Source organism: Seriola aureovittata, chromosome 7 (assembly GCF_021018895.1).
Source record: "Seriola aureovittata isolate HTS-2021-v1 ecotype China chromosome 7, ASM2101889v1, whole genome shotgun sequence".
NCBI classification, from domain to species: domain Eukaryota; kingdom Metazoa; phylum Chordata; class Actinopteri; order Carangiformes; family Carangidae; genus Seriola; species Seriola aureovittata.
Window position 1 is genome coordinate 11,362,950 of NC_079370.1, and position 15,439 is coordinate 11,378,388.

Here is a 15,439-nt window from a genome sequence, read left to right on the forward strand (position 1 = left end):
GATGGGTCGAAAAGCCAAGGAACCACACTAAGTCATTATGTGAGGTTTTGACCCAAACGTACGAGCGAGAGGCAGAGTAGTTCACGTTCTCTGGATCAAATTCTGACCCCAATTTCTTCTGTACAACCACACCATAAAGCACGTATGAAGACTCATGTATTGCCCCTCATCACATTGTTCTGCACTTACTGTATCTCTATTAAGCTTTACAATGTTGATCTGACCCGGGAAAGTGTTCTGATTTGATGCGAGTGGCGAGTTACAGGACTTGCTTTGTCATGCAAGAATGCTTTTTACTTTGAAGATTAATTAGTACGTAGCTTTTGAGAGAAGAAGCCCAGATTGTGGCCGGGAATATTGTTTATCTATCTCGATTTTGTTATTGTAATTGGCCATGGTCTATGCTGTCATATTACAGGAATGAATCATTGTCATACAAGATACACCCTGGGGAGTTATATGGATAATGTTTCATTTCCTTCCAGATTGCTCATTATTTATGATCTGAATACAGAAAAGACTGGGTTTTTGGCCAGAAAGGAACAATAAGCACACACACACACACACACACACACACACACACACACACACACACACACACACACACATATATATACACACACCAGCATGCATAAACTGAAACTAGATCCTCATCAACCGGCCTCTATATATCTTATCTTTTCATTGAAGAGGGATAGAAAACCATGTACAGAAAGGATTGTTTATACTTCCTGCCCTCCTCCATATATCCTATTATCCCCTTTCTGTTCTAACACATTAGACATGTTTCTGACCTCCCCTGTGACTGCGAGGTATGTGCTTACTCACAGATGCAGGAGCCTACACTCTGATGTAATCCAGGAGAAACAAGGAAACGAGAAGAAGGGGGGGAGGGAAGGGGGGTACCCTGGTGGTAGTTAATCCAATCCCTCCCGGTGCAATTTAGCAGCTCAAAACTATTACCAACTGGCCGCCCTGAAAATCAGCACCAGCAGCCAGACAAAACGGATGTAGACTTCTTATTAGACACTGATGTAAAGTCAGATTTAATAGGTCACTACAGAGGGGTAGCTAATCTGGATCAGCGTTTGGCAATGTTGTGTTCGCTGTTCAAACTGAGCTTGAAAGCCTCTGCAGATGGCATAGTGTGGGAGACAGTAGAAAAGCCAGGTCGGTGAGTCATAAAGAGGTGCTGTCAGTCAAACCCAAGGATTCACCAGCACGAAATCTGCCTGTGAGGTATGTGTGTGTGTGTGTGTGTTCTCCTCTTCCCACTCACTGTCACCCAATCATGGGCTGATTAACAGGGGTTCACCTTTCCTGTGGCGCGCCTCTATCTCTGCACTCTCTTCCTGTCCCACAGTTGTCCCTTGCCCTCGCCCAACACCCTCTAGATGGATGATAGTCTGTTTTACGTCTTTGCAGTCGCTATCTTCGTTCAGTCATTCCCTTCCGTGGCATCACTTTGTTTTTTCTAATCCCCACCTATATTGCAGCTCATTACTTCTTTTCTCCCTGACACTCTCACCTATCTCCATCCAGTCATCTCAACCCATCCCGTTCCCTTGTTTTCATGTGTTACCACTCCATCCGCATCACTGCTCTCAGTTTCCTAGGATAGCCACTGTCAATGTGTTGATTGTTTTAGTGTCAAACCTCGACCTATGTCTGTCCAGGCATCCTGTCCCGTCCCCTCCCACCCCACGCTTTGTCGTCATCCCTTTCATTTCTCCCTAGTGATTCTCTGTGTGCCTGTTGTTTCTGGGCCTTTAGTCCAGTCTGCTGCGGGAAATATCCTTCTTATCGTTCACTGGGCCATTCCTTGCATTCCTGGCATGCTTCCTGGCACTACCGGGGGTCCAGCCAGATGCGAGGGCGTCTGTAATACAAGGCAGACGTGAAGGCCAGCGACACCATTCATACATCCAGCGCTGACCCCTCTGATGAGGATGGGCATTATGATTGATGAAGAGAAAGAGTCTGAGGAGCCAGGGAGAAAAGGGAGGTGGAGACATAAAAAGACAGTGGCGGCGGGGGCGTATTGATAATGTGTGTGAACTCGGTGCCAAAAATAGAAAATTCTGGATAGCTTTCATTTCTGAGTCCTTGACTCACAGACTGTTATTGATAGAAGAAGACATGTAAGGCATTTAAACATCTCCCGACAGAGCAATTTATGGCTAATTGGGAACAGCAGGGGGTCAAAGTGCATATAAACATTGGGAACAAGAATAGCGAGATTAGAATAACTTCCATTTCATTCCTCTTAGTCACAGCCGCCCAATGATAAAGGTGGTTCTGTAAATGCACACTAAACAAAGCTTTTGTGAGTTCCCACAATGAACAAAGGTCAAGAAAATAAAGCCGAACAGAAAGCGAGGTTGTGACAGGTCGTGCAAATGCACAAGTAAATGATGGCCATCAGACTCAGACGCGGAGATAATGATAATGGTGGTTAAGAAGAATGCACGCAAACACATTACTTCCATATCTTACTCTCACTACTCCGGAGATAAGGTGCACAAGAAGTATGAGGGACAGATAGTTCAGTTTATATAAACATTTACAGTAAATGCTTTCTTTCCACAAGAGAATGCAAAAAACCAAACGGCAATAGGACAACAACTGCAGAAATTTCAATCTAAAAAAGGAAGACAGTGTATCTTCTGTGCCGTGTTTGCACCGCTTTTCACTTCAAACCAAAGTTGACATTTCAGTGAACTCGAGGTCCACCTCCCCTCCCTGTGCAGTCAAAGCACAGCCTACTGAATGTGGAGAGAAGTCTTTTTGATTTCTAAACATTTTCAAATGCGCTCTGCCTCCCAACTGTTGTGCTCAGCTCCCCGATCCCCGTCCGTGCTCTTCTTCAAAACATAAACAGTGACAACACGCGGATATGAAATTTCCTTTCCTGTGTTTGCTCTTAGTTATGGTGAAATTTACACACTCTGCATGGCTGACGCACAGGAAGTGGTCAGTGGAACGATGGTAGAATCAATACAGCTGCCCATGTGCTCTGTTATAAGTTGTGTTATCTGCTATCATTGTTGTGGGAGGTTGATTTATGATTGTCAGCGTGTAATGAGCGTTAATTTAATGAATGGCCAGCGATGAAGAGGCCTGAAGTGCGTCAGCATTCACAGAAACAGCCAGGCCATGTCTAGTTAAAGGGGGTAGTGGGTTATAAATTGTTTTGAATGCTGGGGGTGAACTGTCTGACAGACGTAAGCATACGTGTGTTTGTGCAAGTTTGTTTGTGTGTCTGTGTGTATCTGTGTCCATCCGTCTGCAAAAGGGCATCCTCCCACCCCTCCATGTGACTGAAGTCACGTCACGTTGACAAACTCTCTCTTTAGGGCAAAAAGCGACGTCACACAAGTCCTCTTCCTTTTGTCTTCCCGCTCCCTTCACTCTTTCCCGTCGTCTCTCCAGGCCCTGCTGCCCCCTTACACACACACACACACACACACACACACACACACACACACACACAGACACACACACACACACACACCCCTCCCCGTTTCCCCTGAGTGTTTGTCAGCAGCTCCCAGCTTCCGTAGAATAACACGACAAACGGGCTCAGTGTGTGGCTGACGCAGACGCATGGTGCGCTGGCAAGTAATGGTCAGCTCTGATACAAACACACAGATGTAGTAACTCACCACAAATAATGGTGAAAGTCTGAAAGGCAGAGAGAATTCTCGAGTAATGTCTCCGAGGTAACTATTCTGCTCGCTGAGGAATGCACCAAAAATAGGAACTTCACTTTCTCTCTCCTCTTTTTTCTCTCTTTCTTTAAAAAAAAAAAAAAGTTTCGTAGAGGGTCAGTGGGGCAGAGATATCACAGCCAGGTGATAAAAAAGGGTTCACTCTTTACATGCACATCATGTTTGATTACACATGCTTTGACTGTTTAAAGCTTGTAATGTTTGTATTTCATTGATCCTTCTGCACACCAGACAGCACCAGAGAAAACAGAGAGACCAGGAGGAGACAGGGATGTGAAGTGGAAGCGAGTGAGTGTGTGAAAGAGAAAGTAAGAGGGAACCGAGGGGAAGCACTTTGAAAGGAGGACGAGATGGGGAGAGAGAGGGATGCAGACAGGACACGCAATGACAGGGGAGGAAAGAATGTTTAGGGCGACTGAGAATGGCAGAGAGAGGAGCGGGAGGGAGCTCTGAGACAGGCCTGGGCTCTCCAGTGTATTAACACCAGTCTGAGATGGAGGGAGCATGGAAAGAGTGTTTGCACAGTAAAAAGTTCCTTTTGCGTGGGTAGCTTACTTCCCGCTGTACTCCCCCACTGCAACTCCTGACTGCCCCCCCCCCCCCCCCCCCCCTTTCCTTCCTTCTCCCTCTCACACTCTGTCTGTGACCTATTGCTTCAACAAGTTCATTCAGAGATTTCCTCACTGGCAGATGCAACTGCTTGGACGCAGTGAGAGTGCGCGGGGAGAGTGAGCAGGTGAGCAACGCAGAGTCAGAGAGAGAGAGAGGGTTTCAGCTGACTCTCACTGTTACACATGCATGTACGCACACTGTGTTTTGTCACATACCACAGACTCTGGTTTCCAAACAAAATAAGCCTTGTAAATGTGTGTTTAATAGAGAGCTGATTTAAACATTTCGCTCCCCTAGTTTCTGCTGGGAGAGACTCATGCTCTCCCTTTCATCAGCTGCATCCTGCCCTTTGCGCAGCTCTGTGAGCTGAGCCAGTGAAGGAAACCTGCAATAATGATGCTGGTTAATGTCCTCCTTTAATGGTCTAATAAAAAAGGCAAAGCAACAGATGCACAACAGCCATAGCTGTCTTGAGTGGGCCGCTTGCATGGAAAAGGAAGAAAGCAATTGACACGCATAATTTGTAAATCACATCCATGGGGAGTTTTTTCAACTCAAGACTCGCAAGTGGAGGGAGATTGAGGGGGGTCTGAGAGGAGGGGGGGGGGTCTCGTGTCATATATCCATTTCAAAGAGGACAACAGCGCATTAACACAGATCTCTGGCGGTGAGAAAGAGAAAGTCAGAGACGTCATTTTATTGCCCAATGACCGCAGCCCCCTCCTGTGTGTCAGTATTTCTCCCTTTCCCCCCCCTGAACTATTAACACACTCACTTGCTCTCTGACGTAGGTTGAAGTATAAGGGGGCAAGCGGAGGGGAGGAGGGGGATGGGGAAATGATGGCAGTGGGTAGCGAGTTAGGGTAAGGTTACCATGACAATTCCCCAGATAGCATACTCCGCCAGAGTCATGCACTTGGCAGCAGGGTAAGGAGGATGAATGGGGGACAGAATGACGGAGTAGAGAGGAAGAAGACGGGAGGTGGAGGAGGTCATGGGGAAATTTGAAAGTGTTCTGTTATAGGAGGGTAAATATTAACAGTAATAGGTCGGACCTTTGGTTTTCCTTTTGAACGTAATCTCCGAGTTTATTTACTTGGGCCGTGCTGGAATTCCCTGGAGGAAATGAGGGTGCAACATGAAAATGATGAATTTATTACTACTCCTTCTCCCGTAATCCCTTTTACCATCGTAGCAGTGTTGCGTCACGGCCAGCGTTCTCACTGTTTACATATGACACTCTGAGGTAAGCAGAACATGAGACTTAACCCTAAAATCCACAAGATTGCTTTATCATCCACCTGGACCTGGAAATTAACCCACCGCAATAAACATTTATGGGAAAACCAACATTATCAGAATGGGCAGATTTGGTATTTGTTCTCATAATCAGACCATAACCCTAATCACACTAAAGTAAACAGTGAACAAAAGTCCCCAACATAAAAAAAAAAAAACCTACTCTTCCTCAAGTTCTTCCTTGTCAGTTAAATAAATTATGAAGAATATTACACTCATACTCAAAGTTTTGAAAGAGACTTTGGCAAATGGTGAATGAATTGAGCAACTGTGTGGATTAACAACCTGGCAAAAGGTGAGCGAAGAGTGTGAGGCATTCAAATGATTTGATGCCTGCGTAATAATGTGTGAATACATGCCATGGCGCACAGGAAACCTAGTGTAAAGCATGACTGAATTTGAGTGAAGCTTGTGTGAGTAAAGTTTGTCTGGCAGCGAGGACGGCTGGCAGGCCCTGTCACAGGTTCCCCTTCCTCTCTGATGTCTTTGAGGTCGTAGTCTGAGTGTCTCACTCTGTTTCTCCTCCTATGGTGGTTTACACAGATTGGTGATGTAATGGGTAGCATATGAAGGCCACACACAAACACACACACACAGACGCACACACAAACACTGATGTTTCATGCACGTTATACAGACACCGCACTTATACCACCACATACCCATAATTACACACATATACTGTACGCACACCCATTTACACAAACCCTGGATTCCCCCTTTTCCAACAGGCATGCGCCAATGTGTGCTCGCTCTCACACACACGAAAACAAAAGTCTAAACAAAGATACACAACCTCTTTTACTTTGCGCGCTGACATCTATCCGTGCACGTGGACACACACTCCCACAGATACACACACACACATACACACACACACTTAAAGGGCACCCACCCAGTGTCGTAGTGTGTGAGTGATCAGCGCTGGCGGACGGCCTAACAGAAGACTGTGTGCTTCAGAACCACCCAGGAGACCCCCATCATGAGAGGCAGCCCAGAGAGGGAATGAGGGAGAGTGACTAACTTCACTCTTTCTTTTCTTCTCTCCCCAGCTGTGTCTTCAAACAGCCCTTTGATGTGGGAAATTAAAAAGAGCGAGTGTGTCAATATCTCCCTACGTCCAACCGCACTCATCTATTTCCTCTCCTTCTTCTCCTGTTCTCCTCCTTTTCCCTGCTTTTCTTCTCTACTGTTGACCTGAGAAAACAGAGCATGACCCTTTTTTACCACAACAACTCTGCCACCCACTCACTGCCACCAGGCCCTCATCATTTGGAGGGTGTTTGTTTGTCTGTGTAGGCCCACCACCGGACTGGCAACTCTGTGTGTATATGTGTATGAGTGTGCGAATGTGCGCATACAAGGCCCGCCACTAATTATTTTCTAACCACACCATGAGTGTATGTCTGTGAATGAGGGTCTCCTAATCTCACACCCAGACTCAAAAACCCTTTCTTCCTTTTCCCTGGTTTCTCTCTCTCCTCCTTTTGTATGTGTGTGTGTGTGTGTGTGTGTCTGACTCCCCTCTGATATGCAGTATGTGTACAGTATGATGCACGAGCTGTCCCTCTGTGATGAACTCTGATGACTGGAAACTCATTTTTGCCCTTTGCAACAGTAGGCCATGCTTTACTGCACCTGACTGAGTGTTTCCAGGCTGCCATGCTCTACGTGTGCGCGCGCGTGTGTGCGTGAAAGAGAGAGAGAAACATACAGAGAATGTGAGAAATCATGCTGGGTGTGTGTGTGTGTGTGTTTCTGCATGTATCCGAGTGTGTGTGTGTTTCTGTGCTAGAAAGCTTGTTTTGGTTTATTTGAGCAGCATGTTTTTCTGCGACAGTGTGTGTGTGCATCCATGTGCATGTTTTGTGTGTGTGTGTCTACTGTGTTGACCCCATCGCCAATGCCACCACCCCTAATACCCCTCAAACGTGTGTCTATGTTAATGTCATGTGGTGTGTACAGTATGTATGTGTGTGTGTGTGTGTGTGTGTGTGTGTGTGTGTGTGTGTGTGTGCGTGTCCACTCACTGTTCCTATGCAACACTTTCATAGGCCCCTTCTGGTCTGGACAACACCTCTCTCCTGCTCCTATCCGTCTCTCACTCCTCACTCTTTCCTTCACCCTGGAGAGGGAGAGAAGGAGTGAAAAAAAATAGAAGGAGGTGGGTGGGTGAGGGGCGGGGGGGGGGCAGTGGAAATAACAGGCTGCTGTCTCAGGAGGGGCTCTGAAAAAAAAGAGCAAGGGGTGAGAAAAGGGGGGAGAGAAATATGGGAGAGAAAAGGTGTTTGCTGTGCGTATTAGCTATAATACAGGGAATGTGGCATGTGTAGCCTAAAAGAGCCCTGCCATAAATTGAATAAAACAAGCGGAAACACACTTTCAGTGACATTTCATCCTTGAACACACAGCACAAAACAGCAGCAAGCACAAGAAAAAGAAAGCACAGGTAAAACTAGAGCTCTAAAAGATACATGGTTACATGAGATAGGCTGATACACATGAAAACAATGGGCTTTTTAAAACGTCTGCAGTGATAGAGAGAGAGGGGGGAAGAGATTTGGAGATGGAAAGATAAAAAGAGGTAGATGGGACTGATTGGCGCAGGTAGCGGGATGCGACGGAGGAAGTGCTGGAGATAGGGACAGGACAGGACGGGAGAAAGTGATAGAGGAAAGAAAAAAAAGAAAAAAAACAACGGAACATTTTTTTTAAAGTTTCGCAAAGGGAGACAGGCAGCGGGGAGGGGAGGAGGAAAGAGAGAGAGAGGAGGGAGAGAGAGGGAGAGAGAGAGAGAGAGGAGGGAGAGAGCGTGTGTCTGTGTGTGTGTGTGTGTGTTTTTATGAATGAAGTGAGTCACTGCCGATGTGTCATAGGCCCGACGTCTTTATAAAGGAAGTTTTAAACAAGCCTAAACACTTCACTGCGCGCAAAAATTGGACTTACCACACTCGCATCCCTCTCTCTGCATTTCTGTTGCCTCTCTCTCTCCAAACTGTCTAAGTGCCTGTCTGCCTTCAGCACTCCATAAAGAACACAGGGGCTCATCTCAAACTTTTGCTAAAGACAGAAAGTTTGACTGAGATTGACTTTTACCTTTCTTTTCCTCACTTTCTCTCTGAGTGGCTCCAGTCACCACTCTGCTCTCTCATTCATTCTGTCCTGACAACTTTCCTCCTCACTCTGACTGAAGAGTGCGAAGAAGAAACCGGAGCACGTGACAATTTCCGGAGTTCAATTTATTTATTAATTTTCTTATTTATTTATTTATCTACGTTTGTCTGCTGGTTTTCCAATCTCTTGGATCCGAAACCAATATGAAATGTAAGTGATTGTATGAGTGTGTTTTCATTTGTGATTGCACAGTGTGTTAATTATCACTTCTTTTTCAGCTTTGTCTTTATCATTTTACATTTTTGAAATGGTGGGTTGTATGACGTTTATGTGACTGTTAACAGCCATGTCATCGTCCTTATACAGACACTGAATGATTTATTTATAAGTTAAATTCTAAACAACTGACTTAACTTGGTGATTTTACTGATAATGCTGCTAATGCTTGAAGTATGGACAACTTTATTCCCTCTACTGTTGAAGTTACCCCAGGACAGGGAGCTCAGATGCTCCTGCAGTGTTGTTTTGGCTGCGATTCTTGTGGTTCACCTGTAATTATCAAGCATTCATCATTTCAACACCGCTGCGGTTCCCTTTTAATACTTAGTCTACCTTGTATTTGAACTTGAAAGGAAAAGAATGAATGAGCTTACTGTTAGGGAGTTGACTTGGCTTGGTCTATATAATTTATACCACCAACTCACGTACCTATCCAGTTGCAGGTGTGACAATCAGCAGCATTCATTGCGTTGCTTAAGGTAAAGGAGTGATGGTGATATTCAGTGTCAAAGCCTGGCTTTTAATGATTTAATGATTTGCATTCAGCCTGTGAAAACATGACTCTGACATTGAAGCTCTTCAGGATTCCTCTGCCAAGTCTGGAGCTATTGTTTATATTATGGTGCAATATCTTCTCCTAGGACTGACAGCCGTGGCCTGAGGTCATTATCATTATGGCGAGATGACAGCGCCTCTCCACTAATTGCTTCCGTTTTGTTCTACCCCTGCAGTGCTGCTCGACTCCTCCTCATCACTCCTCTTCTCGCTGCTATTGGCTCAGCTGCCTGTGTTCACGTCTGCCTCTCCAGTACCGCAGCGGCGGCCCAGTGACATGGATAAACTGTCCAATCAGACCAAGAATCTAATGAAGCTCACGCAAGAACTGCTGGTAAGTGAAGATGTCGTCATGATGATAACCAGTCTCGGCCACTCTTTGGAGGGGAAGCTAATGAGGCCCTGACCACTCTATGCTAATTGAATTGTCAGTGTGAGGGTGGAGAAGGATGCTGGTCGTTGCGCCACAACCTGCTTTGATTGATCTTTCCCTAATTGGATTTTGGGGCTAATGTTACCTTGCAGTTTAGGTAACCTCACACTTCAAACTACCCTAACTTTGCATCATGCACTGTAGTGGAAACACTGTGCTATGCTAGGTTTGCTCAGGACTTCAGTCTGACTTAAGCTGCTTTCATTGATGACAGACTGGCTGGAGTCCATCTGCATGCTTAGATCAGGGCAGCAAAAGCCTCAGGGGAGATTTGACTGAGTGATCTCACTTTTAATCCACACTGGACTCCAAAGGGAGGGGAGGTCTGACTCAGCAACCTCCTGGTCTATCTGGTCACCTGACTGGTGGCAGTAGCACGAAGATTGGTGGCCAGGCCAGCGCCTTTATGCGGTCTAGTGAGTGTGCAATGAAATTCATATCGAGTCTCATGGAATTAAGGAGAATAAACACCCATTTACAGCGATGGTCTAGCAAGAAATATAATGTGATCATAGGGATATAGAGAAACAAAACAAAGTTCAAGGAATCAGTTTTATGTCTCCAATGAAGACAAACTTAGAAAACTACATATTAAAACCGTACCTACCTACATCCAACTAAGGCCGAACTGCCAAGCATAGCATCTGTGAAATGACAGCAAAGTATATGACATGCCTGTTTACATAGAAACATGTTTATGTTCTGTGGCTAGTCTGTGGAAGTGTGGATAGAGTTGGAGAAGTTATGAAATGTGAATCACTTGCACGTACCGTACTGACAATTCTGCCCCAAATCTTATTTTGTTGACAGTCAAGTGGGAAGGAAAATCAGATTTGAGAACTTGGCCAAGATTTGGCTCCAGCTGGTGATTGTATATCAACACTGTGTTATAACAGGTGAAAAAAAAAGCTGCATCATATCTCTGGATCTCTGGTTACACATGACTGATCTAGATTCTATTTTTGCATTATGCAAATCTTTAAGTTCTTTTGTTCAGGGGATAAAATCAAAAATAGCCGAATACTCTCTCTAGTCTTGGCCAGCAGATACTGTTCAGAAAGTGTGTGCGTGTGTGTGTGTGTTCTGTATGTGTGTGTGTTTCTTGCTTTAAAACAATGTAACAGGACATTGTGTAACAGTTGTATAAGCTGGGGTCCAGATGTGAAGAACCAGCATTATCAAAAGGGTGTTGGGGACAGTATTAGACAGTGTTCAGTAATATGGAGGACTTATTTTTAATTTTTTTTCCTTATTGTGACGAATTCCACTAAAGAGAGGAGAAAGTTAGGAAAGATAAATAGAATGGGAATCCATGGAAAGTCCCTGCAAAATAGCAATGAAACTGATGCTTTAAAGAGAGAAAAGTGCATGTGCGTATACACATAGGTCTGTATAAGTTTTCCAACGTGACCATGTATCTGTGTGAGGGAGTCTGTGTGTGTGTTTGCATGCACAGCGTATGGGTTCAAATGTAGATATGTCTGCATACATTTGTGTGTATGCATTTTTGTGGCTGTGTGTGCGCGCGCCGAGGGTTCTGTAAATAGCTATGGTTGTGTAGGTGCGGTGTTTAGTGTTTTGCTTTCGGTCGCCACAGCAAAGTGACTTGATAAAAATCAAAAAGATTTATCACATTCCAGTATTTGCATTCAGGAAGAAAAAGGCTGGATGCTAGGCTGTCGGGTGAGGTCATGATCTACGATGGAGAGAGCAAGAAAAAGGAGGATAAGAGGGAGAATTAAAGGCTGAGAAAGATGGAGCGAAAACCACAAGAGATGAAGAGATCAGAGAGCCAACTAGATGACAAGCCAGTGGTGTATGTGTGTGCATGCATGCACATGTGCACGTGAGGTTGCATGTGCTTGTGCACCTGGTATGAGACAGAGGGAGAGGGAGAGAGAGAGAGAGAGAAAGAGAGAGAGAGAGGAGAGGGGGAGAGAGAGGGAAGCAGGAGATGGAAGAGGACAAAAGCAACAGAGACAAAACATTGGACCACAAACATAAGTGAGCTATTATGAAAGGCTGATGGAGAGACATGAGAGACAATGCTGCACATTCATCACTAAAAAACATCAACACAAACAACTGGAAGCAAACAGTAGAGCAAGGAAAACAGCATAACAGGTTAAGGAAGCTTTAAGCACACGCAACCTGTTTATACAAAACATTTCTCAGCACTCATCACCCTAATGTTGTTATGTTCCCCTCCTGATTGGAAATGACGCATGCCACATCAGTCATCTCCATCTATGCCCTTTCATTACGACATCGGGCCAATATCTTTAATACCAAATTGTGCTACCTATGAGCACGGCTGCCTTTGTAAAGTAGAAATCCATAAACCTGTACCTCAGGTTGTTTATCCCCCTCTGCTGGTCACAATGGGAGCTACACCTGCTGTCTGGCCGTAGTTTACAACACAAGTCAAGCTGGGCAGGAGCACTGCGTCATTACATCTTTTTATAGCTGTGACCCTGGAGTTTCCCTACAGTCCTGTGTTGTCTGTCCCACTTGGAGCTTTCTTAGTCACTGCATATGTTGTTATCCTCGCTCCCTGTAGAAAACATCCTGTGGGTTCAGGTCATTTGCTCTTATTGTTGACATTTGGGGAGGCTGAATGTGGGTGAACTCACACTGACCCCATCAACCACACTCCCCTCAGTGAGAGCTACTGTCTCTAAGCACAGAAAACAGTCATCCAATCGAGGTGCTAGACTAATACTTTCCTCATGTTGCCGTGACTTGTCTCAGGATGAGTAAAATTGCGCTGATGCAAATTACTAATGGGCTGCTCTGTGTCTCGTTTTCTCTTTCAGAGGGAGCATGCATTTGACTCAGACGTGGAGCCCCACAGATTCAGGTCTCTGCCAGAAATGAGCAACAGATCAGCCAATGACCTCAACAATCTTGAGGTAATGCTCTGATAATGTATTTGTGTGTGAAGGGAGAGTTGCTGGTCTGTTTCTCTCCAAACAGTTACATCTTGCCACACCCATGTTAAGTCTCTAAAGTATGTCTGTGTTGTTTCCAGCTGAAGCCCACACTCTCTCAGCTGCATGCTGACCTGAAGCTGTATGAGCACCACTTTGAGTGGCTGAACAAGGTTTCAAAGAAGCACCACCACCCAGCAGTGCCCAAGCTGGTGGAGATGATCAGAGAAATGAAATCTCTCATCAACCTGCTGCACCGTCAGGTACAGAGCTCAGTTTCCTCACTTCATCCTCAGCTGTGCTCAGTGTTTAATCTTAAATTGCTCCATGTGAGTTTGAGCAGTAAATGAAATGTCATTTTCAAATTAACCTGCAACAATTTCAATTATTTTTTTCTGATCTGTTTGTCTGCTTGTCTCCTCCACAGATGCTAAGAGTTGAAGCACCGAGGCTGACTCCGGCGACCCCTTCTCTCCCCCCTCACCTCCCCTATCAGTTTGATGTCCTGCAGTCCAGCCATGAGCTTCTCCAACACTTCAAGCTCTTCTGTGATTGGGCATACAGAGCATTCATTAGCCTCAAGCCCAAAGTTACTGCAGTACAATGATGACCCATGAACTACTTGGCTGCAGAGCCATGTGCATACATGGAGTCCCGCCTCAGCCAAAGGGGAATTAGGACCATGTCAGTGTGCAGTGTAGTCAATAGCATCCCTTAAGAGGCCAAATCATCAACCAATGACATGCGTGTTGAAGAATGTGTCTTTCCATCAGAGCCATTGAGGATGCACTATACTGCAACCAGTTACGACCATCAAGATTCCCGTTAAAGCAAACAGCCAGTTTAACTATGATGATCATAATTCCCCAAACTTTCTCCCAAAGGCCTTGTTCATGACCATGTTATTTATGTATTTATTTATTTATTGACTGTTAGTAATTTATTTAATTTTATTTATTTGAAGTTGAAATGTGTCACTCTCATCTTTATTTCTGTATCAACGTGAATTTATTTGCCCACGTCTTTGTAATCTTTCTTATTGTCTTGTGTCTCACTGATCCTCAAGAAAAACACAGTAGCACTTCCTGAACCTATAGCTCTGATAATGACTTTTGTTTTTTTTAATATAGTTTTTGGGGGCTTTTTATGCCTTTATTTGATAGCACAGTAGAGAGAGACAGGAAATGGGGAGGCAGAGAGAGGGAGAATGACATGCAGCAAAGGGCCGTCCGATGCGGGACTCGAACTGGGGCCGACTGCAGCGAGGACTGTAGCCTCCACATATGGGACGCCTGCTCAACCCACTGTGCCACTTGACGCCCCTAATGCCTTTTGTTTTAAGTAACTTAATTAACTTTACGTTTGTGTATTTCTTCAGCCAATAATTCTTCCAGTAGATGTAGCATAAATTTTGGATAGCCGAGGTTTTCACTATCTCTCACTTGCAGTGCCCGTAAAATAAAAATTTTGGAAGATGTAAATTTCATCTTCTAACCATGTTAAACGTGTCACGTATTAACGTATCAATTGATGGCCTATGAAATTAATTGTTTTAATTTGTAAATGCCAGGATGGTAGTCAAAGAGAAGTGAATACTTTCATTTGTACCATGGGCAGAATTTCTATTTTTTGCATTCTGCACAAGGAGGCATATTTAATGTTGTGGTAAAGTTGTATGAATGTGCCCTGTTGCTGAGCACTGATGGACCTGATTAGATTCTTTGCACAAACTTGTTAGGATTAGCCTCTTGGAAGAGTGAGATGGCTGATTTTGAACTTGTGCTTTGGGGTAGAAAAGTTTTTTTTTTTTTTTTTTTAAGTTAAACACCCAAAGCCTTAAAATACTATGTATTATGACACTAAGTTCTGTACAGGTGTACATAAATATACAAGAATGTAAATTGTTGTATACAGTGCTTTGTGTATTATGTTGTTTTCTACAATATAATGTAGAATACTTTACCAATTTTATCACTATCATTTTTGTTCATTCCTATTCTAGTATTTGTTACAGTATTGACTATTTATTTAAGTAACTTGGTGGAACTATTTATTTTGTGCTGCAGCGGAGCAAGTCTCCTATCTTTTTGTACTTTTATACAGTTTTTATTCCTATTTACTATTATTATACCATCATGTTTAAATTATTGTTGTAACATCAAGTTGCCTCTTCCACACACTGATTGGCCTCAATGTGAAATATGTGCCTTGGTGAAATAAATACTAAAGAATGTGCACAGTGGATTTGAGTATCTTTGATCTGCATGGTCCACTTAAGGCAGACACATAAAGATACTTCACTACCCAGAAGTCTGTGCGCCATTGTCAGAATATAACGGAGAAATAACCAAATCGAATAAGGCTTTATATATTATTGTTGAAGATTTGTAAATGTAGATACATCAATGATAAGTGCTTTTCGTAAAATTTGTAAGTTAGAAATATTTTAAAATGAATTTTAAAAACGTCAATCTGTCCGTTGAAGC

The 15,439-nt window shown here is 44.1% G+C and overlaps 1 protein-coding gene and 1 long non-coding RNA gene across 2 annotated transcripts; one reads left to right on the forward strand and one right to left on the reverse strand.

Moving 5' to 3' along the window:
• Positions 1–6,678: 6,678 nt before the first annotated feature.
• On the reverse strand, positions 6,679–8,818 carry LOC130172001 (uncharacterized). The gene is made up of 3 exons (XR_008828219.1): positions 8,739–8,818; positions 7,673–7,767; positions 6,679–6,839 (listed from the first exon to the last, which is right to left on the reverse strand). It is a non-coding gene; the product is annotated as an uncharacterized LOC130172001 (long non-coding RNA).
• A 9-nt stretch (positions 8,819–8,827) lies between these two features.
• il11a (interleukin 11a) lies at positions 8,828–15,364 on the forward strand. Its single transcript, XM_056380356.1, has 5 exons — positions 8,828–8,966; positions 9,767–9,924; positions 12,840–12,935; positions 13,055–13,216; positions 13,381–15,364. Exons 1-5 carry the CDS (start codon positions 8,960–8,962, stop codon positions 13,558–13,560), a joined length of 603 nt encoding a protein of 200 aa, XP_056236331.1. The 5' UTR covers positions 8,828–8,959; the 3' UTR covers positions 13,561–15,364.
• Positions 15,365–15,439: the final 75 nt, after the last annotated feature.